Here is a 26,451-nt window from a genome sequence, read left to right as displayed (position 1 = left end):
AATAAGAGATATTTGTGATTTAATGGGATTAAAAAGGATCTTTGGAATGGGTGTGTCTTGTCTGTTTGGGGAAAAAAAAAAAAAAAAAAAAATATATATATATATATATATATATATATATATATATAGAGAGAGAGAGAGAGAGAGAGAGAGAGAGAGAGAGATGCACTTACTAATTTTCAATTTACTGGTATATAAATCATGCACAGACAGCTTTTTGTGAGGATTGGTTTTGCAGATAAACAACCACACTAAGCAAATCTAATCTTGGCAATCGTGAATCAGACATTTGTAGGTGTACGTGTTGAGACTGAGCTATGTTTAGATAATTATGTAACAAAACCAAAGCCAAAAATCTTTAAATATCTGCATATGCTCCTGTTCAAAAGTTTGGAAACACATAATATAATTGATCAGTTCCTTGACAGGTGTTCATTTATTAACCAAATATGCATCACATACAAAAAATTGGCCACAGAATGAAAGTAAAAAAAAAAAAAATAATCATGTACTTTTATGAACTATTTGACAAAAAGTTAAATTTAAGGTGTTTCCAAACATCTGAATGGTTATTTTTCATTCTCATGCTAATGTTACAGTATCTTATTTTATGCATAACTGAGGCCTGGTGAAATGTTTAAAACATTGACTCTATCTTTGACGTGTGTGTATCTTTGACGGACCACAAATTGAGCAGTAATCCCCAAAACTAGACCCCAACTACAGTTCATTATGCATTTGACTCTGAACATTTTAACTCCTCGTGTTCAAGTCACAACAGAGAAAATATGTGGATGGTTTCAGCCAGTCAAAAGGAGCCTGTTAATTTGATCGGGGGTGACTGCAGCTCAGCTGGAATAACAGGTTGACCAGTAACCAAAGTGTTAGTGGGTTTGCTCAGCTGTTCCTGGTGAGTGTTCCAAGTGCTCTTGGGCATGACTGTCAAAACTGTTCAAACCTGGACCACATCATCAGATAGAAAGAAGAAGATAAAGAAAAAAAAAGACATTACATCTTCAGAATCAAGATATCTGATAAAATGAGGGCATTCTGACAGCGACTTACTGTAAGGTTAGGTAAAGTTCAGAATTATTTAACAGGAAAATAAAAGAAGCCAGTGGAGGTTTCCTTATATGGACTGAAGTATAAGAATGTGAACGTGCGTGTGTGTTTGTAACGCAGACAGATGATCTGTGCTAATGGTTATGTGAATCATCATGTCGAAGTATTTTATAAAGAACCCAGTAAAATATATTGAAGAAAAGGAAGGCCAAGGGGAAACCGGCCCTTGACACAGTGTCAATCTTTTTGGCTCGGTCAATGAATAACTTCCTCATGTCCTCGATGCTTTTGCCCCCTCCACCAGCGGCTGCTCCAGGGAGGTTCTGGGAAGTGTTTGCTACAGTTCCCGGTGTGTTGACTAATGTAACAGCATTGTTGGCATTGACCTTTGACATGGAGTCTTTGCTGATGCTGGAAGCAGAGGCTGCAGCAGCTGTGGAGGTCAGTTTGTTCTCGTGCACTTCCCCTTCCTGTAGGAGAGACGACGAAAAGCTGGACTCAGATTGTTATGGTCAGTTACTCTTGTGACAGAGGGTGAAAAAAGAAAAAGAAAAAATATTACACGATATTTTGCTGATCTATTGCATGAGATTTCCAAACTTATTGGCGTCATTAAAATGTATACATCCTACACAGTGTTCTACAAAAAGTATTTGTCATTTCATTTATAAAACATATTTCAGTCAAAAAAGTCACATTAGAGATTATTTATTGCAACAGCAGCATATCAACGGAGTTTGGGTCGAGACTCCAACCGCATCACTCCCTGCAGATTTATTACTTGTGATAATGGGAAGTGATGATTCAATATACACCCCCCCCAAGAGCCTACAGGTGGATGCTGGGGTGCAAGCGGAGCTGACGGCAGCAGGCAGCAATGCTGATGCAGGAGCGTTGTTGTTGGAAGAGGGGAGTGCTGGAAAATCTGCATCTTAAAAGGCCCACCCAATTTCAAGGGAGTGTTTAGAAGAATGTGTCAAGAGTGTGTGTAACAGATGATATTGCATGTAAGGCATGTCAAGTGCATGTGCAGCAAGCAGCTTGAGTTTTCTGCCTGAATGAGTTTGCGGGCTCGATATGTTCCATATGTTCTTGTTTTTAAGACTCAGTTTAAGGCAGGTGCACTTGGCATTTCTCACCAATAATTACTAGCAATGAGTACACATTTTTGTTTTAGTTGGTAGCTGATGAGTTGGTGTCTTTGGTAGAAATCTTTTTGGAGGATTCTTGGTACTGCTGGAATGACTATGTATTGAGCAAGTGGTTACTAAGAGAGACTAAGATGAGGATCACCACTTGCATTGTGAGGGAGCATCAGCTTCAACATTTTGCCCACGTGGTGAGTTTCTCTGTGCATGATCCAGCACGCAGGTGCCTCAGTGATGAGGGCTCCAGTAGCTGGACAAGGCCAAGGGAACACCCACATTTCACCTAGCTGCAGCAGATACATGGTTATTTTAGAGATGTGGTAATGGACTGCTTGTTTGCCTCAGTGGTTGTCACCCAGGACCCAAGGCAATTCTGTGGTGGATGAGATGAAGCGCAGCTCCCGCACATGCTCCCATACTTGAACTGACTTGTAATGAATTCGATTACTGAAATATCCTGGGAGATGTTATTGAATTCCCTCTGTGGCTTCTTAGGTCTCCTGTATTGCTCTAGTTTTATTTTTCAAAAGAATCCTCTGATTGAGTTTCATGATAGTTTTTAATTTTAAAAAAAAAATTAAGATTCTATTTTTTGCAATGCATAAAAACTTACCGAAATGATTCAACACAAAAAAAGATTTAATGTTTGACTATCTTCCAAAAATTACCCGCACACGGGTGTGTGCATCATGGTGTAAAGAAGACCAAAAAAAAAACAACCCCCAAACAAACAAAAAAACAAAACAAAAAATGCTTTTGACTCCTTTGAATGACGAGGTGTTGAATATCATCTTGGATATCATATCCCTCACACCCAAGTAACCCTATCTGCACAAGCATTAACAATATCTTCAAGGCTCTTGGGTCAAAGCAGCCAAACTTGACTCATAGGTAGAATCTTTTTGATCATAAAAAGTAATGTTGTGTACTTTTCAACATGATCTCTGAAGTTTTAAATGTCGACTCCTACCTGGCCACAGCTGCCACTCTGGGAAGGTGAATTGTTTTTGTTTTTACCCAAGGCCAACATATGGCCATCGGGTATTGCGAAGACCTGGCATCCGTCCATCCGTCCGTGTTCAGCATAAGTTCAGTTTTATTACTGCCACAGTCTTCAAATTCACAGGGAACATTCTTGGGACACAGACCTTGGACAAATTCAAAGATGGCTAACCTTGACATATTATAAGAGGCTAAAATGTCACATTCTGTTTGAGTCTGTTCTGCTTTGTTTTTGAGTGGCGGGGGATGACAGCCAATCAGAGTGGAGCTGCACTGTAACGTCAGTGCCTGGTTTCTTCAAAACCGTTTGTTTTGTGCCTTTATATACATGCTTCTCATATATTATGTAAAAGCTAGTGATAAATAAACACTTCTAAAACCGAAAACGCTGTTTTTGGAACCTAATAACACCTATGAACTTCTTTCATGAATGTTAGCATGGTTGACGTCACAGGCTAGTAGCTAGCTGCAAAACTCTGTTTCGTTTGTGTGTAAATATATCCTCTTTGTCATATATTATATAAAATATAGCAAGAAATAAACACTTCTAAAACTGAAAAACCCTCTTTTTATAACCTGATAATACATTTTGCAGTGTTAGCGTGCATGTTAACTTCCGTTAACTCAAAGCTAACTTTCTGTGGAGTTAAATTTGTCTCATTAATACCAGCCAATGCACAGAGGGTGCTCTACAAATATTCCTTGATTTGCATAACTTCCACTTTTGTCAAAAGCTCATGTACACGCACACGCAAAGCCTCCTGCAGATACGGTTAAAATGTAAATATTGTTTTTGATTGATTAATAGAGGGGCTTTATTGAACATGTACAAATTGTATGTAAGACAACTGGATCTTAATAATTAATTAAACAACTGCAAATTATAAAGAATACAAGGTTCATACAGCCAAGGGTATTTTAGCTTTGTGTTATATTTGTTTATACCATGGAATGCTAAAGATGGATTGTCAGCGCCGTTTGATTGCCATAGCTTATAGCAAAAACATGCTAGTATCATGCCAGTTCATAGCATCTTGTGCTATCTTGTTTTTGTCCCTATTTCTATGTATGTCGAGATGCAAACCCATTTCCTGCTTTGTGCATGCAGGAAGTAGTCTGTGAAGCAAGTCTCACACCTGGCTGATTTTGGTGCAGGTTTGCACCATAATGGGCCAGGTTACAAATCTATGCATGTTGTCTGAATTACATGGCCACATTCGGGATGTTATGCCACCCCCTATTTCTACCAATTTGCCTCTTGAGAAAACTTGGTCAGGTATAAGAGCTGCTTTAAGAAACAAATCCGAGGAATTCACGTAACAATGGATGAAACAAAAGTGCGCGCGCACACACACACACACACACACACACACACACACACACACACACACACACACACACACACACACACACACACACACACACACACACACACACACACACACACACACACACACACACACACACACACACAGCATGATGTTACCCTTTGGCAGTTGGTGTACACATTGCTCATAGATCCATAGAAGGGATCTGAAGTTTTGAGGTCGTTGTCAACACGATGAAGGGAATCAGTTAGCTCCTCTGGATCAATGGCACTCCCAGAGTTCTAGCAGCCAACACCATGCACACCAATAATGCACGCACAGAAACTCAAAAATGAATAACATTTACAAACAAGGTTGGGATGCCCAGATATTCAGTCAACATTTGTTTTTTTTTTTTTGTTTTTTTTTTGTATGTTTTTAATATCATAGTTTAAATAATAAGTGTTTTTAAATAATTTCTTTTGTTGGTCAGTTATTTAAAGAGCTGGCTAAATTGGATTAAAATGCCTACTGCAGCTTGTACAATCTTAATTTTCAATATTTATCTATATACTGTATCCAAACTTTGGTTGTAAACTATATATATTTACATGAAAATCATCCATTTTCATGTACAAGGTGTTGTTTTCAATACTTCTCTTGTATTCCTGGTCATATAAAAAGGAATTTGCTACCAACTGATTTTGATCAGAGATTTTTTTGTGAGACACGGGCAACTCATCCCTATCATTTAAACACTGCAGGTCAGCTTTTACCCACAAACAATAAGGTGCACCTTCATCCAAGCTCTAAATTTAATGTCCACTGAGTTAATCCACTGGATTCCAATAAAAGATATATTTTCAAATGACCAGGATGTACTTGAGCTAAGAAAAATTGTATAAACATGATATTTTAGGTTCATTTTCATATTTTAATTGCAAAAAATGGTTAAAGTTGGATTTTTGCTTTGTAATTATTGGATACTATGGGCCATATTAGGAGAGTTGATAGATAAGTACAAATTTTATTTAAAGGTTATAAGTGTATGGCGTCAACATAAAATGAACAACTGAGGAGGTCTGAAAAGGTTCACAATATACTGTAAGTACAGTATTACCCAAAAATCTTATTGATTTGCTTCCAGAATTTTAAACCAGATGAGCAGACAAATGGATGATTAAGTGCAGTGAATTATCCAATAAAGTAAGTTCCATATGCACATTAGACACTAATAACCACAGCTGCAGACCCTATTTACGATGATCACATTGTAGAAAGTCATCGTTAGTGTCATAGTAAATGGTGTGTAGGATATTTTTGATTTCCCAGTTCATTTACCCCCTCAGCCTCTATGATATAAAATTTACGTATAACATCTGTTAAGATCATGAATCAATACATTTTTGGTTTTAATACATGTTGCCAGTTTATACTCAATGTATTTTTTAAACCTGTTACAATTACAGAATCATTATAGTTTTCATTTCATTTAAAGACATTCAAATTGAAATTCAATGCAAGTCAACTGAATGTTAAGTTCATCCAACCCACAAATATGCAAATCATGCAGTGACAGCAGACTCATCCACAGTGAATACACAACACAGAACTAAATACAACAATGAAAACATAAATAAAGTAACTTATGTCCATGCTGTTTCATGCATTCATTAAATCATGTGGCGTTTTATTAAACTCTGGAAGGACATCAAATTTACACTTTATTAACAGTTAGATACCACGAAACAGTCTGAAGTATGAATCCCTCCTCCCCCATCACTTCCTCCTCCTCATTCTGCAATAGCAAAATGTGACCACATGGTGGAAACCTCAAACTAACGATGAGAAGAGTACAAAAGACAGTGTCCCAACAGACCTGCCCATCTGTCTGTATGCGTGTGTGTGTGTGCAGATCTACAGTTTGCTGTTTGTAGGACTCCAGCGAGATTACTGTACCTTATTCCGGTTCTTGTGGTGGCGTCGAAATCGCAGCAACTCTTTGTGCTGCCGAGACACAAAGTTAACAGCAGCGTATTCCAAAAGTGCTGAGAAGACAAACAGGAGACACACAGCCATCCAGATGTCTATGGCCTTTACATAAGAGACCTGTGAAGACACACAAGTCAGTCAAGAAAGTGTTTAGCCATCAAGGCACTTTTTAAAAAAATATTTTACCATTTTGGATTGGAGGTTTCTCTTTCTGGCATTCACGTGCATAATGTAAAAAGAGTTTTAATTTTTAATGTTGACCCTAAGGGAATTTGTAAAATGCAATTGAAATGCTTTTATTTTTCTCCTTCCACATGTTGACTAACTGCTTCTCTTTGGCAGTAAAACATTATCACTGAAACCCGAAAAGACAAGCAACAAAAACCAGCAATAATAGTAAGGTTTGTTAATAGGAAGCATAAGTTAACCATATTGAAGCAGGGAAAGAAACTCAAAAGGGACCAAGGTATACATAAACGATCATCTGACCAAAAAAAATGCAGATATAGCTAGAAAAGCCCGACTACTAAAGAAACAAAACAAAATCCAAGGAACATGGACCTCTAACTGCAGAGTTTACATAAAACTATTAGGTACACCAGAAGAAGCCAAGGTACTATGCATCAAAGAAGAACATGAACTGAACAAATACAACTGAAAAATAAAACATAAATGAAATAAAAAATCTAGACAATTATACCTTCAACTCAAAATGACAAATTAAATATTAATAATTCCTTGCCCACAGATGACAATGAAAGTACAAAACCAAGAAATACAATTTAAAACTTTCGAATGTAACGAATCTAAAATGCAAAATGTTATAGATGAAGTGGACCCAGATATAAACTTTTATAATGACATAAGTGATGACTGCATATATTGTCAAGATCAACAAATACCAACACAAAATAAACTGAATGAGATGTTTTCAATTATCCACTTTAATAGTCGCAGCCTCCATGCAAATTTTGAAAAGATAAAAGATTACTTGAACCAATTGGGCACTTTAATGTATTAGCAATTTCAGAAACCTGGATAAAAAATGATGAAACAAACAACTTTATGTTAGAAGATTATGAGATGTTTGCACAGAACAGAAAAAAAAATGGAGGAGGTGTGGCATTATATGTGGATAAAAATTTACATGCAAAACAGATTGACAACATGACATTAGCAATTGATGATATTATGGAGTGTATAACAATTGAATTGACAATGGAAAACAGAACAAACATATTGATTACGTGTGTATATAGATCTCCTGGATCAAGTATTGAAATGTTTACATAACTAATGCATAATTTGTATACGAAAATGGAACATAAAGATGTCTTTATATGCGGGGATTTTAACATAGATCTATTAAAAATGAGTACACATAAGCCTACGGAAAATTTTATAAATACTATGTACAGCTTGTCATTTCATCCAAAAATAACTAAACCAACCAGAATCACAGCAGAGTTCATCACTAATTGATAATGTTTTCACCAACATATTAAATAACGACATTTCCAGTGGCATATTAATAAATGACATAAGTGACCACTTACCAGTATTTGCAACTATGAAAATAAGTTATAACTATAGGAAAGCTAAGACAAATACTAATACTACTAATTTTATAAGAGTAAAAACAAACAAATCAATAATGATATTCAAACAAAGTCTACTAAAACAAGACTGGAAAGTAATACTAGATGAAACTGAGGTTAACTCAGCTTATAACACTTTTTTGAATAAATTCCTAACTCTCTATGACCAATGTTGCCCTGTGAAATCAATCAAAATCAAACAACAAGCTAAAACCAAACCATGGATGACAAGTAGTTTAATGCCTGTAAAAAGAAAAACTGGCTATACAAAGTATTTATTAAAGAAAGAACAACTGAAACAGAAAATAAATATAAAACATATAAAAATAAATTGACAAGTGTATTAAGAAATTGTAAAAAAATGTATTACAAAACTCAACTAGAACAAAACAAGGGAAATATTAAAGGCCTTCGGAGTGTAATAAATAGTGTCATCAGAAAAAAGGAAAACCACAGTATTCTGCCGGACTATTTAATTAACAGTGATAAAAAAATTTATAACAACGAAGAGCTAGTAAATGCATTTAATCATTATTTTGTCAACATAGGGCCAGAATTGGCAGCAGAAATAAAAACGTCATATTCAACCCCAGAAACAGGTGCTGAACAAGCAAACTCAAATTCATTCTTTCTATCAGCAACAGATGAAACGGAAATAATAAACACTGTTAATGAATTGAAGGCAAAAAAAAAAAAATCATTAGATTGTAATAAGCTGGACACTACAATAATTAAGCAAGTCACTGGTGAAATTGCAAAACCTCTAAGTCATATCTACAACTTATCATTTATTAATGGAGAGTTTCCAAGTCAAATGAAGATCGCCAAAATTACACCCATATATAAAAGTGGAGATAAGCATCTATTCTCAAATTATAGGCCTATATCTGTGTTATCTCAATTCTCAAAAATTCTAGAAAAACTATATACAGTACGGTTAGATCAATACATTGAAAAGTTCAAGATATTAAATGACAACCAGTACGGTTTAAGAAATAATAGATCAACAACTTTAGCTTTAATTGATTTAGTGGAAGAAATAACAAATAATATTAATAAAAAGAAACATACAATGGCAATCTTCATTGACTTTAAAAAAGCGTTCGATACTATTAACCACAACATATTATTACGTAAATTGGAAAAATTGGCATAAGAGGTACTGCACTAAATTGGCTCCAATCTTATTTAAACAACAGGCAACAATATGTACAAATAGGAGAGCATAAATCTTCGTTCAAACAGATACATTGTGGAGTTCCACAAGGGTCCATTTTAGGACCTAAACTTTTTCTAATTTACATTGACTTGCAACTCATCTCTGAAGAACTGAAATTTATCCTCTTTGCTGATGACACAACGACAGTATGCTCAGGGGAAAACCTGGAACAACTTATGATCGAAATAGAAATAGAAATTATTAAATTAAAAAATTGGTTTGATGGCAATAAATTGTCACTTAATATTTCAAAGACAAAACGAATGCTCTTTGGAAACCGAGAAATCAAAACAAAATTAAATCTTAAAATTGACATGGTTTCTATTGAAAGGGTTAACCAATACAGATTTTTAGGAATAATAATCGATCATAGGGTGTGCTGGAAACCCCACATTGCTAGCGTACAATCCAAAATGGCCAGAAGTATTTCCATAATGGGGAAAGCCAAACATTTTTTAGATCAGGATTCCTTACATATTATTTACTGCACATTAATACTACCATATATTAGTTATGGCATTGAGGTATGGGGTAATACATACAAAAGTAATGTAGACACACTTTTTAAGCTGCAGAAAAGGGCAATAAGAATCATCCATAATGCAGGCTTCAGAGATCACACGAGTACACTGTTTTTACAATCCAAAATCCTAAAATTTAGAGATCTTGCTGAATTTAAAACTTTACAAATAATTTTCAAAGTGAAACAAAATCTACTACCAGATAACCTCCAAAAATTGTTTAGTGAAAGAGAGGGAGGTTACAATTTAAGAAGGAAATATAATTTAAGAAAACAGTGTGCCCGTACAACAATGAAACAAATGTGCCTTACGAGACATGGGGTGGATTTATGGAATAACCTAACCAAGGACATAAAAATATGTATTAAATTACATCAATTCAAAAGAAATTTAAAACTTAAAATATTAAAAAAATATGAAACTGAATAACGTAATCTTCTGTATATACACGGGTGTGCATGTTTGTGGATCTAAAGTTATATTATCAGGTCATATCGAATGTATGGGAAACGTGCATGCGCACGTGGACACAGGTTGCCCATGGGTGCATGTATGTGGATAAAAACTGTTATATTATTAAGTCATATCGAATACAGGGAAACGTGCCTGCACGCGTTGGCACGGGTTGCCCATGTGTGCATGTAAGTGGATAAAAATTATTATATTATCAAGTCTAATTGAATACAGGGAAACAAACGTGCATGCACGCATGGACACGGGTTGCCCATGGGTGCATGTATGTGAATCAAAACTGTTATATTGTTAAGTCATATTGAATCTAGTGTGTGTATTGGTGTATGTAAGGGTATTTGTCTATATGTGTATAGAGGTAATGTATTTATGCAAATATATGTTGATAATATATAGATAGGTGTGTGTTTATATAGGTATGTATGATCACATAATTTTTTATTTATTCTTGTCTGCACAGCCGAAAACAGTACATGTGAAAGGGGGTAGAAAATATAAGTCTTACTTCATCCTACTCCCTTTGAGCAATGTACGGACTCTAAAAGACCAATGTGCCTGATGTATAAATGTTTTTAACTTGCTCAAATAAAAGAAATGAATGAATGAATGAATCACAACACAAGTTTTGCTAAATTCCAACTACAGCAACTGCCATTTTCACACCCAGCGCACATCTGTAAATAACATGTGTGTCGATCTGTGCACTGGTCTGAAAAACAAGATGTGGTCAGGGACATTGTTGGTACATTGCTATTATGGGTAGCTCTATGTGATTGTGTCATAGTTTGTCTGCTATTCATATAGCATAGGTGTCAATACCAGTTTGGGTTATTATTGAAACACTGGTATAAGACATCTGGTATGCATGCCAGTACGCACATCCCAAATTTTTGATATATCAACTCTCAATGTGGTGATCAGTTAGTCCTCTTTTTTAAGTATGGTTGTTTCCAGTGCAGAAGGTTGCTGGTTCAAGGCTACCCCTGCCCATTCTCCATTGCGTAATAAAGGGCATCCAGTGGGAAAATGACGCTAAATCAACATACAGATCTACCTCTACTATGGCAACCCAATAACAGAAAAATGGAAGGGACACTTACTGTTTACACTTTGCTTTCTTTTAAATATTTACAAAGATGGTGGCTTAGGATTAGCACTGTTGCCTCATAGCAAGATGGTGGTGGGGTCATTTCCACCCTGGGTCTTTCTGTGTGGAGTTTACATGTTCTCCCTGTGTTCATGTGTATTCCCTCTGGGTGCTCCGGCCTTCCTCCCACTTCCAAAGACACGCAGGTTAGGCGAATTGGGAACTTTCACTCAGTTTGCTTGTCTATATGTGGTTGTGTGATAGACTGGCATCCTGTACAGGGTGTAGCCAGCCTCTTGCACTATGACTGCTGGTATAGGCTCCAGCCCCCCCTCCCCCTTGACTCTGAATTAGAATAAGCAGGTATAAAAAATGAATGAATGTACAAAGTCTGTTTCTGACAGATGGCGCATGTGATAAAATTCTTACCTGTAAATCAGGTAGCGCTTTCCACGTAAATACACAAGCTTTTCTTCTTCTCATATGTTTTCTTCCTGCTCACACAGACTGAGCAGACACGTAACCAGAAAGGCAAGGGGATGGAATGCCCCCCCCCCCCATCCCTTATTATTATGTTAATTAAATGAGTCACTATTTACAAACTGGAGTCATGCCAGCACCAAAGACTTAATTAGATGTTAAGCAAAAAAGGAGATTCACAATAATATTACTTACTATTATTTATTAATATTCACCAGGTGATTTCCATGTTATTTTTATTTTGAAAAACAGTGCACACCTGCACCTCAGCATGGCTGAGGACGTGAACAAATATGGAGGTAAAAGTTTAAATTGTGCCTTCACACAGCAGCTGGTAGCGTCACAGATGGCATGCTCACATTTTTGATTACAGACAATTCTTTAAGGGCCACTGGCTACAGTTATGTCAAAGTGATGTAACCTTATTCTCTGATAAAATAATGTCTCACTCAGACATGCAACACGCTGGAGTGCAAAGCTCTGTTGAACATAAGAAACATGAGAAACCACCTAACGCCTGAGCACAAGCCTCAGTCTGCATGCAAGAGAAGATAAGGTTTATATAACAAACTGCACAGTGTCTTTTTTTGTCTCATGCATACAAGATACCAGAACAAGACTATGGAGCACTTTCTCTCACACACTTTGGTGGAAACATGACACAAGTGATAAACACATATGTGTGTCTACCCACGCAGCACATCCACCAGTGACAGAGACAGAAATGAAGAATTTCAGGTCTTGGCAGAGGGAAACAAAAATACAACTTTATCATGTCCTTTCACCTCTTCACTTATACCACATACAATCTAAAAACTAGGTAATAATACCCGTGACCACGAAGACAGCAGCAGATACAGTGATCTGTCATTTGACCCCAATGACCTTAATGGCCCACTCACGCTGACAAATTCGGTTGCAAAGTCTGACGTAACGCATCACGTAATAAATCTCCTTCCGGACCCAAACAAAGAAAACACGTGTTTTTCTCTGCACTTGTTGGTTCTGGTGCCGCAGTGTAAACAGTGAAAGAATGCCAGTGTTGTGTTCCCGTGTGCACCAATCGACCTGAAACTTCGCCGGATTTGTCTTTCTATAGGTTTCCGACTAATGGCAAAGAAAAAAGTAGATGTCTACAGCTGATGAGGTAAATAAGCACGACTATATTAATGTTACTACCAAGCGGATCAACAGATAATGTTAATGTCACCTTCACAAAAGTATTTAATTTTAGATCAGTGACTGCAGTTGGGATGGGTATTGTTAAGAATCTATAAACTATTCGTTATTCAGTTCACATTGTGCCTGAGCTAGCTGGTGGTCGGAGATAATAGCTCTGACCACTTACAAGACCAAAACACGTTTGTTTTTGTCTCACTAATGCTCCGCTGAGGAAATGAGATTATTCCGACTATTTACCCAGACTGACAACAAATATAACAAAAGTAAGTACTTTTATGCACTTTTTGAGGCATTTTGTGAATGCAGAAATGCACAGCCTCGTGTTATTAAACAAACGCACTCTCATGCAAGACAGGAAATTTGGACACCTGGATCGAGCCTTCTCTGGCATTTCACAGAGATTTTTGAGAATCTGCTACGGCAGCCAGCGTCATACGCTTCACGTCATAGTGTGAATGGGCCCTAAATCCCAATGAATGACCCTTGATAAATTTGGCCTTGCCTCAGCAATTCCATAACTCACCCCCTTAGTGTGCGATATATCTGGTGTCAATTGGAGTGAAAAATACCTTAAGTTTGACCTTTGACCCAAAAGACCTTGACCTTTGCCAAAACAAACCCTTTAAGGGCAAGTCTGGGGTTGACGGTCATCAACATATTAAGTTTGGTGGAAATCAGCCAAAGGACCTGTGAGGACCATCTTTGCTGACCTGAGCAAAGATAAACCAAAATGACGAAGTGCACAAACCTTAGGCAGTGATGTCCTTGAGCCTGAGCTCTGCGTTGTCATGGTGAGGACAGTGGTGATTCCCAGCGCCACTCTGGCAGGCGCAGCATCCATGTTGATCCAGAAAGATACCCAGGATAAAATGACAATAAGCAGAGAGGGGATGTACATCTGAATCAGGTAGTAACCCATCTGCCGCTCCAAGTGAAACCGCACCTCAATACAAGTAAATTTACCTGTGAAAAGGCACAGATAATTAATACTGCAAAATTATTTTATACAAGACAAAATGAAGATACAAAGATTATGCACCCCAATGGAATTCTACCCCTGCATGCATTTCTGGCTGACTCAGAACCAGTTTCAGACCTCACAAGCAAAATTTATGTTTTTCTTACTTGAGAAAAAGATGGTGCATTCACCTCAAGATAAAGAAAAAAAATCTCCTTAGAGAGGAGAGTACTTTCAAATTTTAGACTTCTTGACCATGGCTGCATCCTCACTGGACTTAAAATGATAAAGTTTTATAATCCCTGCACATCCCCAATCCTCCTGAGCCATTCAAGGTCAGACACCCTTGACTTTGTGAATTGGTGCAGTTCCGTTAAAGGAATACTTCACTGATGGCCGAGATACATAAAATCATATTGTCTTTGCAGACTTCTGCACAGTTTTCTATTTTTCAGAACTGCTGATTTTCGACAGTGTTAACAATTTTTTATTTATCTTTAAATGACACACAGATAAGAGATTTGGTGATGTTATCTTGGGTTTTGGCAATCAGTGATTGACATTTTCCATCATTTCCTGACATTTTATGGACCAAATAACTATCCAACAAGAAAATAATCAGCAGATTAATCAATAAAGAAAATGGCCTATTAGTTGCAGCCCTAATTTACTTTTTATATCATCAAAATTAAATCATGGAATTTCACTCGGTATACTGTTCACTCTGTGTATATAATTTCAGGTTGTTCCATAAGTGCATGAGGAAAAGTGGAAGAAAATTCAAGTGATGGGTGGTTTGATACAGACATTGCAATTGGCAGAGCACTTGACTGCATTACCAGAGTTTCTCCCATAAGCATGAAATTCACAGCACCTGCCCTAAGCTCAAGTAGAGTGTTATGTGTCGGACGCAGCTCGGAGAACCGACCAGCGTTTGAAGGACCCAGTATGAAATAAGCAGAGCACGGTACAAAGGCTAACTGAATTTAATACATAACAGTGATACATAAAAAACAAAGTGCGGTCTGGCGTGGTGCGCTCCCAGCAGCGCTAACGGTCCGGAGCCAGAAGCTGTTCGGACTCAAGGACCCCGCCGACACCCCCCAGGTGGCCGCAACAAACCGAGTCTGTGAAAGAAGGAACCATTATGTGAGTCCACACTCTACACACAGAGAGAACACTTAAAGGTGTACAAACAGCAAACACTTCCTGGCTTGATTACTAATCAACTTCCCAACCTGCAGGCATGGAACATCCAGTTCACAAAACTCCACTGCAGTGGAAGTCGATACATGACTAACATACAGCTCAATATCATAAAGGTGTGAGGGACACCACATTTACTGACTGTATAAATGTTAGTCACAAAATCTAACGTACCTCAGGAAGTGTGCTGACGAGCGTGAGACCTCACCCCCTCCTCTTTCACAGACCGTGCATCAAACCTGGACGTTCTCTGCATCCATTGATGATGAGATGGCTCCCGAGACGACGATCTCACCCGTCTGGTCACAAGGTCGAGTCTCTGGCAAATACACACTGTGCACTCCAGTCTTAAATGCCACCATGTTCCAATCCATGCAGATGCACCTCAGCTGTGAGTCCTGATGAGCCGCAGGTGATCAGCCTCAGGTGATCAGGGTGAGGTCCTGATAAACTCAGCAACACAGCCACTCAGTTCCAAATGCAAACCACCTGGAAGGAGAAGCAAAGGACAGAAACAAAAAGGCAGCCAGGCCCCCCCAGCCATATAACATAGAGCTTCATTAAAAAGTAGCTAATCATAATTATCAAGTGCATTAAGTGGGTGGATGCTGGAATGTACAGAGCTACAGATATAGGAATGACTGAGACAAATGCATTGAACACAGGAACAAATAAATCACACCTGCAAATGAATTAATCAAAACACTAACAAATCAATCACAACCTGCAAATCACTTCATCAGAAATGTGGGAACAAATTAATTAAAAAGAAGGAACAACTTATTAAAAGAGTGGGAACAAATTAATCAAAACCTGCAAAACAATTAAGCAAAATGTGGAACATATTAAAAATCTGTTAACAAATTAATCGATGATTGGGAATGAACAAAACAAGACCTGCAAATGACTTAACATTTGGGAACAAATTAATCAAAGCCTGTGAACAAATGAATGAAAATACAAGAAGTAATTAATTACGACAACACATGAACAAAATCATCAAAAAGCGGGGACAAAATAATCAAAAAGCAGGAATTACTTGGGAAAGTTCATCAAAATGTGAGAAGGAAAGAATCAAAATGTTGAAAGAATTGATCAACATGTGGGAATAAATTGTATATTGTGCCCACAAATTAACTGAAATGTGAGAATGTTTTTTTTTTTCCTGTAGAAGAGGACTTCTCCTGACCAGCCAGACTGAAAGACCACAGTGGATTAAAGTGCAACTGGTTGGGCTGATAAAGGACGCTGGTAAACTACTGACAAGTGAGGAGAGTGTGCTGAGAACTGGGGTGTAGTGTTTGGATATACTGTACAGTTATTCTAGCTACCATTAATTCAGACCTTTCAAGCCATAATTGAATAAATAAATAAAATTCCCAGAGAAAAACATGAGTGTGACACTTAATTATGATAAACACATGAGCTCTGTTGTCAAAGCAAGTTTTTCTTTTTTTTTCAGTTGAAGGCTTTATCTAAAATGATTTCTTTTACTGATGTAACGTGAGATAATAAATCATGCATTTGATACCTCAAGGCGTGATTACTATAATTCCCTCCACCTGGTAATCAGTCAGTCTTCTGTGACCTGACTGTGAAAGCTTCAGAATACTGCTGCAAGGCTTCTGACAGGAACACGTAGATGAGATCAGATTTCCCCTGTTTTGACATCTCTCCATTAGCTTTCAATCCATTTTTAAAATAGATTTTAAGGTTTTATCAGTTGCTTTGAGCTTGTGCACCCTCTTGTGTTGGTTGTAACTGAACAGCACACCCCTTAAGCAGCACAGCGCTGCGTTCTGTGTGATGATGTTACCTGTATTGTAGTGTTTGGTGCAGTATCTGAGTTCTGATTCATCTTTGAGGATGAACTGTGGCAGCGTCAGACCTTCAGCCACTTGCACTGGTCCATTTGCCTGCCACTCAAAGATGAGGTCATTCATAGTGTAACCAACTGCAACAGACAAACCACAACAAAAGAGATCAAATCATTTCAGTGTGATGAGTCATGTGTTAAGCTCAGATATTTTTTTTTTTAGCTTGGTAAATCAGTCCCATAAGTCACTTCTCAAATAAAATGGCTTTGGGAAAAGGGTCTGATCCCCCACTCGTTCACAGCTGCTTTCACAGAGCCAAAAAAAAGTGTTCCAAACACAATGACTGCTACATCTTCATAAATTGTTTTTTCCTTCCCAACTCTAAAAATACACCCAAAATGTGCATTATTGATAATGTGCATTTGTAACCTGGATTATTGTAATGCCCTTTATGTTGGTATTGATCAGGCTTCACTATCGCATTTACAAATGGTGCTGCTCATCTCCTGACAGGAACACGTGGATGTGAGCACATTACCCCTGTTCTTGCCTCTCTACACTGGTTGCCTGTCTATTTGAGAATTAATTTTAAAATTTTATTGTTTACTTTTAAAGTTTTGAGTAGCTTGGCTCCCATGTATCTGGCAGACCTCTTACATATATACACCCTTCGAAGGTCTCTCAGATCGACTGACCAGTTACTTCTTGCTGTCCCCAAGTCGAGACTGAAACACCTGGGTGACAGAGCTTTTGCTGTGGTGGCCCCCAAACTATGGAATGAGTTGCCTTTGGATGTTAGGCTGGCTCCTTCATTAGAGGTTTTTAAGTCTTGCTTAAAAACACATCTTTTCTCTAAGACATTTTAAAATTGTTGATGTTCTAGTCAGTAACTGAGCCACAAAGTAGCCATTCAGTGGATCTGTTTCTGCAGCAGAGTCAGTTCCGCGTCCGTTACAGAAATCATCTGATGTGGATCCAGCCGCATCTCGGATAGAGACAAAAAGAAAACAGAATCAGTCAGCCAGAAAAACTACACTTAAGGAATAATTTGTCAGAATTAAGCAACTGGAAAGCAGAAGAAACACTAAGGTGATCGCCGGCCACTCGCCCTAAACTTCACTAACAGACCCAGACTTCAGATAAAGTTGAGGCCGAAACCCGCTCTGTTTACTAATAAAAAAGGAATTTAAAAGGCTAGGAAGCATAGTACCATATTATGCCAGTATGCTAGCCATACGAAAAGGAAAAAAAAAAAGCATGTTAAGTCTGGACTTCAAAGTCTCTACAGAATGTGACTGTTTTTTTGACACAGGGAGATCACTCCACAAAACAGGTGCATGAGAAGAGAAAGCTCTATAGCCCGCAGACTTTTTATTCATCCTAGGGACACAAAGTAGCCTTGTGCCCTGAGAATGCAGAGCCCGTGCCGGTATGTAGGGCCTGATTAGGTCAGCTAAGTAGGGAGGTGCTAGATTTATGGTAATGATTGGCTTTGGGGGAGGGCACGAAACATGGATTGTTACTATTAGGCCCTAGTCAAGGTTACACTGAACTCCATCAGAAATTCATTGCTCTTAAATACTGGGAAAACAGTTTACTCTTGCTGTGCTGTACAACAATAAATATTAAGCAATACAATATTAGGTTATCTGCAAAATTTGCACTGCGCAATTAGCCATTTTGACATGAAATAGAATTTAAACACTGAGTGATTCCAAATACCTGTGAAACAAGTGTGCCCCAGAGGACTGAAGCAATATACCCCTCTACTTTTCTGTGGAAGCAGTTACATGAAGTATAAAAGCTGTTGGTGAGTTTTTTTTTAATCAAGGTACATATTGTAAGCTTGTTAGATGTTTATCATTATACAAGCAAAACCATGCAGTTCTTTTTTTTTCTTTTTAGAAATGCTTTGATGCGTTCCGTACCCTCATGGCAGCACTTTTCTGCTAGGAAACAAATAGTATATAGACAAAGGCCTGGCGCAGCTGAGAAGTTATGATTCAAAATATAATCTCATGGTGATGAATGCAGCAGAGTCACTCAATCAACTCTCAAGTCACCATGAAATAACACTGTGGTGAAATACAATTTTAGGATATGCTGAGCACAAAAAGATAAAAAAAATGCTAACAGTCAGAAGAGCTTACAGTGGTCCTAAAAGCAGTGCTTCCAAGAGATTGAGAGGTGAGTGTGTAACAAAGGAGTGGCTGATAAAATGTGCTCTTATTAGCATCACTTTTTAATAGAAAAGCATTTTCTTTATACAAAAGTAGATTTGGTCTTCAGAACATCTTTTTCCAAAAATATGTCTTGAAAAACCTTGGATCATCCTATAATCAGAACAATGCAGTGACTTCAGCTGATTCAAGTGCAACATGTGAGAATCTACTATATATGAAATCATTGACAATGCTGAACTAAAAGCAGTGATAGATTAACTTCATGTTCTGATGGCATGTTTATATACTGTACTTACAGCTCTCTAACTGCATAATACAAGTTTGGACATCCATAGGAAAATTTTTCAGATCCATGGGACATGACAGAGTTAATGTGAGTCTGAAAGAAAGAGCAAATGACACAGACAATAATACAACTGAAGGTCACATGCAATCAAATTATATAAAGGTCAACACGAAGTAAAATGTTAGTGTTTAATTTCTGAAAATGATACATTTCAATTGTTGAACTTCAATTAACAACAATATTAATATTTTATTAATTTGGACCTTTGTTTTTTTTTTATTTCATTGTGTATCAACTAGAAAATTAAAGACATTAGTAAAATGTTGAACAAAACAATACATTTTTAATATTTTGTCTGGTTGCATTTCATATCCAGTTGGCCAAACCTTCAAGCACAGCACATCCTGCTGGAGTTAAATCAGTCATAAAGAAAATGAAAGTGAATGCCATAGTGTGGTTGCTCAGCTTAGACCAAACTGTCCTCAAAATAGAGCAACAGTGCATGAAGGAGACTACTGAGGGAAGGAAACAAGCCACCCATGACAACTCTGAAGGAGTTACCAACTTTAGTGATAGTGATTGCAGCCACTGTGAACACAACAAATTTTGCTTGTTGCTTCATTATCCACAGCGTTATAGTGGAGCAGCAGAGAGGAAAAGAAAAAAAAGGCCAACAGGAGGCACTGTGCATATGGTAGTCAGTAAACCTCACTACCCAATGCCAAAAGAGGCTCTGACCACAGAAGCCAGAGTTTATTGGTTTTATCCTCCTGGTTAAAGTCCCTGCCTTCAATACCAGAGATTGTGAGTTCGCATCCCGAGGTGGAGAGACAACGTACACAACGCAGAGGTTAAACAGGCTGGGAAACTCAAGGCTAGATTCTAAGAGCCCATTGCTGGCAAAGGCCCTAAAAATATATATTAGAACATTAGGCAATTTTTAATAAATTATTTTATTTACAAGAAATTAAGAAAACTAATGGGTCTGTTAATCTCCTTATTTTTAGCCAAAAGTAAACATCCAGAGAGCCTCCGTGTCCACCCTCTCCTCCTATTTGTTGTGTGGGCCGCTGAAGAGGAGGTACTGCTGGCCCACCACCACCAGAGGGCGCCCTGCTTGGAGTGCGGGCTCCAAGCACGAGAGGGCGCCAGACCTAGAAGAAGTGACAGCTGTCATTCATCCCCTGCCCCAGCTGTCACTCGTTCATCATCATCACCACCATAAAAGCCGGACTGCAACTCCACCTCCTCGCCGAGAAATCGACTACCATTCCTGAGGTAATCCTTCTCTGCAGTATTTGGATTAATCCACGTTTTGATCTCTGTTTGCAGCCGTTTATTCCTGTGGGACAGTTTTGTCGGAGTGGCGTGTTGTGGGAACCGCGACGTCTTCGCCTCCCACTCCCTCCAGATAAGTGACTGACAGGAGCTGCTTGAGTGTATGATTGGAGGTGGAGGTGCTCCCTCCCATCAGTGTTGGACTGTGTATTACTGAGTGTGCGGACTCACACTCACACATCCTGTTTTTGCTTTCTGCCAGCAGTGCCAGGGTCGACAGCCGGGAACAGAGGCCACCTGGGGACTCGGGACTTGGAGGCTCCGGTGTTCTTCAGACCGTTGGTGGTGGAAGCCGTGTGGAGTACGGCTTCTCTCTCGTCGGGGGGGTCTCCTATCTTCGAGCCTGCCACACGTCACCTGGTGCTAATTGACTGTGCATAATTTCTGTGTCTTTTCGTTGTGTAGCGTCACAACATTAAATTGTTACCTTTTGGTTTAGTCATTGTCCGTTCATTTGCGCCCCCTGTTGTGGGTCCGTGCTACGACACCTTCACAACACTATTTACATAAAATGTTTGGTCCTGCCCCAAAGTGCAAACATTATTTAGGCTCCAGCACCCCGTGACCCTTAACTGGAATAAGCGGGTTCCGTGTGGTTGAAATGAACCTGTTAACTAAGTCTCTAGTGAAATCATGCTACTTTTGCTTCAATAACAGTTAATCTTTTAAAAATACGAGGTCTATTAGATAAGAAACCGACACTTTTATTTTTGTTTTAACTATATGGATTTGAATGACGTGTGATTACACAAATCATGCTTGAAACCTCGTGTGCATGCATGAGTTTTTTCACGCGTCGGTGACGTCATTTCCCTGTGGGCAGGCCTTGAGTGAGATGTGGTCCCGCCCTCTCGGCTGAATTCCTTTGTTTCACACGCTGCTCGAGACGGCGCGCGTTGCTTTATCAAAATTTTTTCTGGACCTGTGAGGAATATCCGAGTGGACACTATTCAAGAAATTAAGCTGGTTTTCGGTGAAAAGTTTAACGGCTGATGAGAAATTATGGGGTGTTTCTGTCGGTGTAAGGACTTCCCACGGAGCGGGACGTCGCGCAGCGCTTCCAGGCACCGTCGTCGGCTTGTTTTGAGCTGAAAACATCCTAATTTAAGGCTTAATTCACCCAGGACGTCGTGAGAGAACAGAGAAGATTCAGAAGAGGCCGGCATGAGGACTTTATGCGGACATTCCACTGTTTAAGGACATTTTTTAATGAAAGACGTGCGCGCAAATTCGCTGAGTCGTTTCCGTGACGACTTGGCGAATCTGTGTGCGCCGCGACAGGAAAAACACCTCCGTGTTGAAAACCATTTGTAAAATTCAGGCGGCTTTTGATGGCTTTCAACATGTAACTGAGAAATTGTTTAACAGCTTGGGCACGTTCCAACCTGTCCGTTAAGGTTTCCAACGGAGGTGTTTTTCCTGTCGCGACCCCCCGCGGTCGGGTCCGGCCCGACATGCGACTCTGCCTGCACGTTCTTTCATTACAAAATGTCCGTTAACAATGGAATGTCCGAAAAACTCCTCATGCCGACTTCTTCTTAAAGTTCTCTGTTCTCTGACGACTTACTGGGTCAACAGAGCCTGAAATGTGGAAGTTTTCAACTTGAAACGGCGAGACGCTGCTGCCTCGAAGCGCAGATCGCCGTCCTTACGGCGACACTACCAGACCAAAATCTCTCATCAGCCGTTAAAATTTTTACCGAAAACCAGCTGAATTTATCGAATGGTGTCCACTCAGTTGTGCCTTACAGTTTTGAAAAAATTTTGATCAAACAAAGCAGCAGTCTCTGAGCCATTCCTAAACAATGAAAAAATCGACGAGAGGGTGGGCGACTCCTCACTCAAAGACTACCCACAGGCGAATGACGTAACCGACAGGCGTGAAAAAACTTTCGCATGCCCACGAGGGTTCAAGCATGTCTGATGTAATCACACATGATTCAAATCTATATAGTTTTTGAAAAAAAAATAATAAGGTTGGATACTTTTCTAATACACCACTCCCCTTTTAGGTGACACAAGGAAACATTTAGCAAGTTATTTATACTAAATCAGGTGTCCCTGCCCCGGTACCAGGTCCAACAGATGAAGTAGCTTTATTTAAAGGTACACCTAAAAATAAAGCAGCCCAACTTCCAGCTGAAGGAGGAGGTGAGCAGCATTGTGTTGAATGACACGTCAGCTGCCATTATTATGGTTATGGTCACTGTGATGATTTTTGCAGAATGGTCTTTATATGAAAAACAAGTTATAGTCCTATTGGATGCTGGACAATTTGAAGTACCGAGTGGGTCCATCTGTACTGAAGTGACAGCTAATATTACAGTAATATGTTCAAGTCATATGGGGGAAAGTACTGTATGCCTCCATGGCTTTGATGCAGGATTAAAGTTTTTAAGTTAATATGAAGGGATATTTAACATTAAAATTGCATTTGAATTTGCGTGCAGGTCTGCAGTGTTATTTTTTGGTGCCCAATGTGATATTTTTTTCATGGTGTCTGGTTCTCCTTACTTACCTTATAGAGTATAAAACATTTCCATTTTTAAATATCCTGAGGAGTTTGTTGTCTGTAGTGACTTCGTGAAAGTGGGCTCCCTTTTCATTGGCAAAAAACAAATCTGGTTTCCATATGGAATCCAACATAGATGGATCCAAGTCCAGAGAATCATCTGGGTATTCAGCATAGGCAAGCCTGGGATCATTCCACTGCTGACGAAGGAAGATGTTCACACGATAGTCCTGCAAAAATAAATTTATCAAAGAAAAACAAATGCATTAATCCCAAAATCCTGGAATTCTGCACAGGGATGAAGAATATTATTGCATGTTTTTAGCTCTATTTGTTATGGTGCAGTAACTAACAACTTCACTCCTGTCTGAATAAATATTACACTGAAATTGATTCCAACCCCCCCCCCCAATTGGGCATAAAATTTAACTTTTTAACAATCTGTCACATAGACTGTACAAGACATGGGCAACACAAAAACTCAAATAAATCTCAACCCTCTTCATCAACCTTTAGTAGACCATTTAAGTGCTAAGGGTGTTTTCCTACCTGAAAGTTTGGAGCAAGGTCTGAACCTAGGTTGGTGTTTGTATATGCTTGTTCCATTTAGTTTTGGTTCACACTGTTAAGCTACAGTCTCAGTTTCATGACGTACTTGCATCCTGAGGTCATAAATTACACTCAATAAAAATATAAACACAACACTTTTGGTTTTGCTCCCATTTTGTATGAGATGAACTCAAAGATCTAAAACGTTTTCCACATACACAATATCACCATTTCCCTCAAATATTGTTCACAAACCAGTCTAAATCTGTGATAGTGAGCACTTCTCCTTTGTTGAGATAATCCATCCCACCTCACAGGTGTGCCATATCAAGATGCTGATTAGACACCATGATTAGTGCACAGGTGTGCCTTAGACTGCCCACAATAAAAGGCCACTCTGAAAGGTGCAGTTTTATCACACAGCACAATGCCACAGATGCTGCAAGATTTGAGGGAGCGTGCAATTGGCATGCTGACAGCAGGAATGTCAACCAGAGCTGTTGCTCATGTATTGAATGTTCATTTCTCTACCATAAGCCGTCTTCAAAGGCGTTTCAGAGAATTTGGCAGTACATCCAACCAGCCTCACAACCGCAGACCACGTGTAACCACACCAGCCCAGGACCTCCACATCCAGCATGTTCACCTCCAAGATCGTCTGAGACCAGCCACTCGGACAGCTGCTGAAACAATCGGTTTGCATAACCAAAGAATTTCTGCACAAACTGTCAGAAACCATCTCAGGGAAGCTCATCTGCATGCTCGTCGTCCTCATCGGGGTCTCGACCTGACTCCAGTTCGTCGTCGTACCCGACTTGAGTGGGCAAATGCTCACATTCGCTGGTGTTTGGCACGTTGGAGAGGTGTTCTCTTCACGGATGAATCCCGGTTCACACTGTTCAGGGCAGATGGCAGACAGCGTGTGTGGCGTCGTGTGGGTGAGCGGTTTTCTGATGTCAATGTTGTGGATCGAGTGGCCCATGGTGGCGGTGGGGTTATGGTATGGGCAGGCATCTGTTATGGACGAAGAACACAGGTGCATTTTATTGATGGCATTTTGAATGCACAGAGATACCGTGACGAGATCCTGAGGCCCATTGTTGTGCCACCCAAGAACATCACCTCATGTTGCAGCAGGATAATGAACTGCCCCATGTTGCAAGGATCTGTACACAATTCTTGGAAGCTGAAAATGTCCCAGTTCTTGCATGGCCGGCATACTCAATGGACATGTCACCCATTGAGCATGTTTGGGATGCTCTGGACCGGCGTATACGACAGCGTGTACCAGTTCCTGCCAATATCCAGCAACTTCGCACAGCCATTGAAGAGGAGTGGACCAACATTCCACAGGCCACAACTGACAACCTGATCAACTCTATGCGAAGGGGATGTGTTGCACTGCATGAGGCAAATGGTGGTCACACCAGATACTGACTGGTATCCCCCCCCAATAAAACAAAACTGCACCTTTCAGAGTGGCCTTTTATTGTGGGCAGTCTAAGGCACACCTGTGCACTAATCATGGTGTCTAATCAGCGTCTTGATATGGCACACCTGTGAGGTGGGATGGATTATCTCAGCAAAGGAGAAGTGCTCACTACCACAGATTTAGACTGGTTTGTGAACAATATTTGAGGGAAATGGTGATATTGTGTATGTGGAAAAAGTTTTAGATCTTTGAGTTCATCTCATACAAAATGGGAGCAAAACCAAAAGTGTTGCATTTATATTTTTGTTGAGTGTATGAAAGCTGTATGTACGTGTGTCTGATGTTAGTTTGTTATCAATTTGATGGATAGTTCAATTAAAAAAAAGAAAGAATAAATGGATTCATTATAATGCAACTAAACTATTATTATTCTGTATTTACTAGTGACACTTTCAGTTATTACCACCTGTCAAAGTGACACAGAGGAAACGGTGGTTATTCTATTTTTAAAGAGAAAAATGGAGAGCAATATAGTGTTCCGAGAATTTAAACAGGTAAATTAATTAAATTGTACTAGTTAATAGGTGACAATAAACCGCCTTAATTGCTCTAATTGGTCCAAAAGTCTAAATTATCTAAAAAATGCTTTCACACTGCAAATGCACTGGACCATGGCTCAATCTGATCTACTCCCAGACCACAATTTCTATTCAGTTTGCACAGTGCCAAATCAGGACATAAGTCAGACCAATATCCATCCCCCTGAGTAATCACACTGGCAAGAGTGGTAAGGAAACACTCCCTCCCTCATTTTTGATTACAGGAGGACATCTCCTGCAGACCACAATAAATAACAAAAACAAAACAAGGAAATGTTTCAGCTAAGCAACCATGGAGTCCAGTGGTCACAACAACCTGATGGATCGAAAAACAGAACAGCAGAGTTACAGCAACTGGAATACACATGGTCTGCCAGTGTGCCCCATTTTGGTGCGACCAAATTTTGGTCCTTTAGTCCAGACTATGGCTCGAGACAGCTTTCACACCTGGTATTTTGGTTCAGACCCAAACTGAAAAGTTTGAAGGTACAGAGACTCCAAA

At 39.1% G+C, this 26,451-nt stretch overlaps 1 protein-coding gene across 2 annotated transcripts in view; it reads right to left on the bottom strand.

Annotated features, from left to right (window-relative positions):
• Positions 1-832: 832 nt before the first annotated feature.
• The window catches only part of glra3 (glycine receptor, alpha 3), a 79,672-nt gene continuing 54,053 nt past the window's right edge, over positions 833-26,451 (bottom strand). Inside the window, exons 4-10 of one of the 2 annotated variants that reach the window (XM_034188864.1) lie at positions 23,376-23,599; positions 19,530-19,612; positions 17,050-17,187; positions 13,818-14,032; positions 6,479-6,628; positions 4,699-4,821; positions 833-1,532 (exon numbers count right to left, since the gene is read on the bottom strand). In XM_034188864.1, coding sequence (XP_034044755.1) covers positions 1,197-1,532; positions 4,699-4,821; positions 6,479-6,628; positions 13,818-14,032; positions 17,050-17,187; positions 19,530-19,612; positions 23,376-23,599 — 1,269 coding nt within the window. In that variant the 3' untranslated portion in view covers positions 833-1,196. The remainder of the gene's footprint in view (positions 1,533-4,698; positions 4,822-6,478; positions 6,629-13,817; positions 14,033-17,049; positions 17,188-19,529; positions 19,613-23,375; positions 23,600-26,451) is intronic. The other variant, XM_034188865.1, reaches the window with a different exon arrangement.

The sequence above is a fragment of the Thalassophryne amazonica genome, chromosome 15 (genome assembly GCF_902500255.1).
Source record: "Thalassophryne amazonica chromosome 15, fThaAma1.1, whole genome shotgun sequence".
NCBI classification, from domain to species: Eukaryota; Metazoa; Chordata; class Actinopteri; order Batrachoidiformes; family Batrachoididae; genus Thalassophryne; species Thalassophryne amazonica.
Note: the sequence above shows the minus strand (reverse complement) of the source record. Positions and strands in the feature narration are given on the sequence as shown.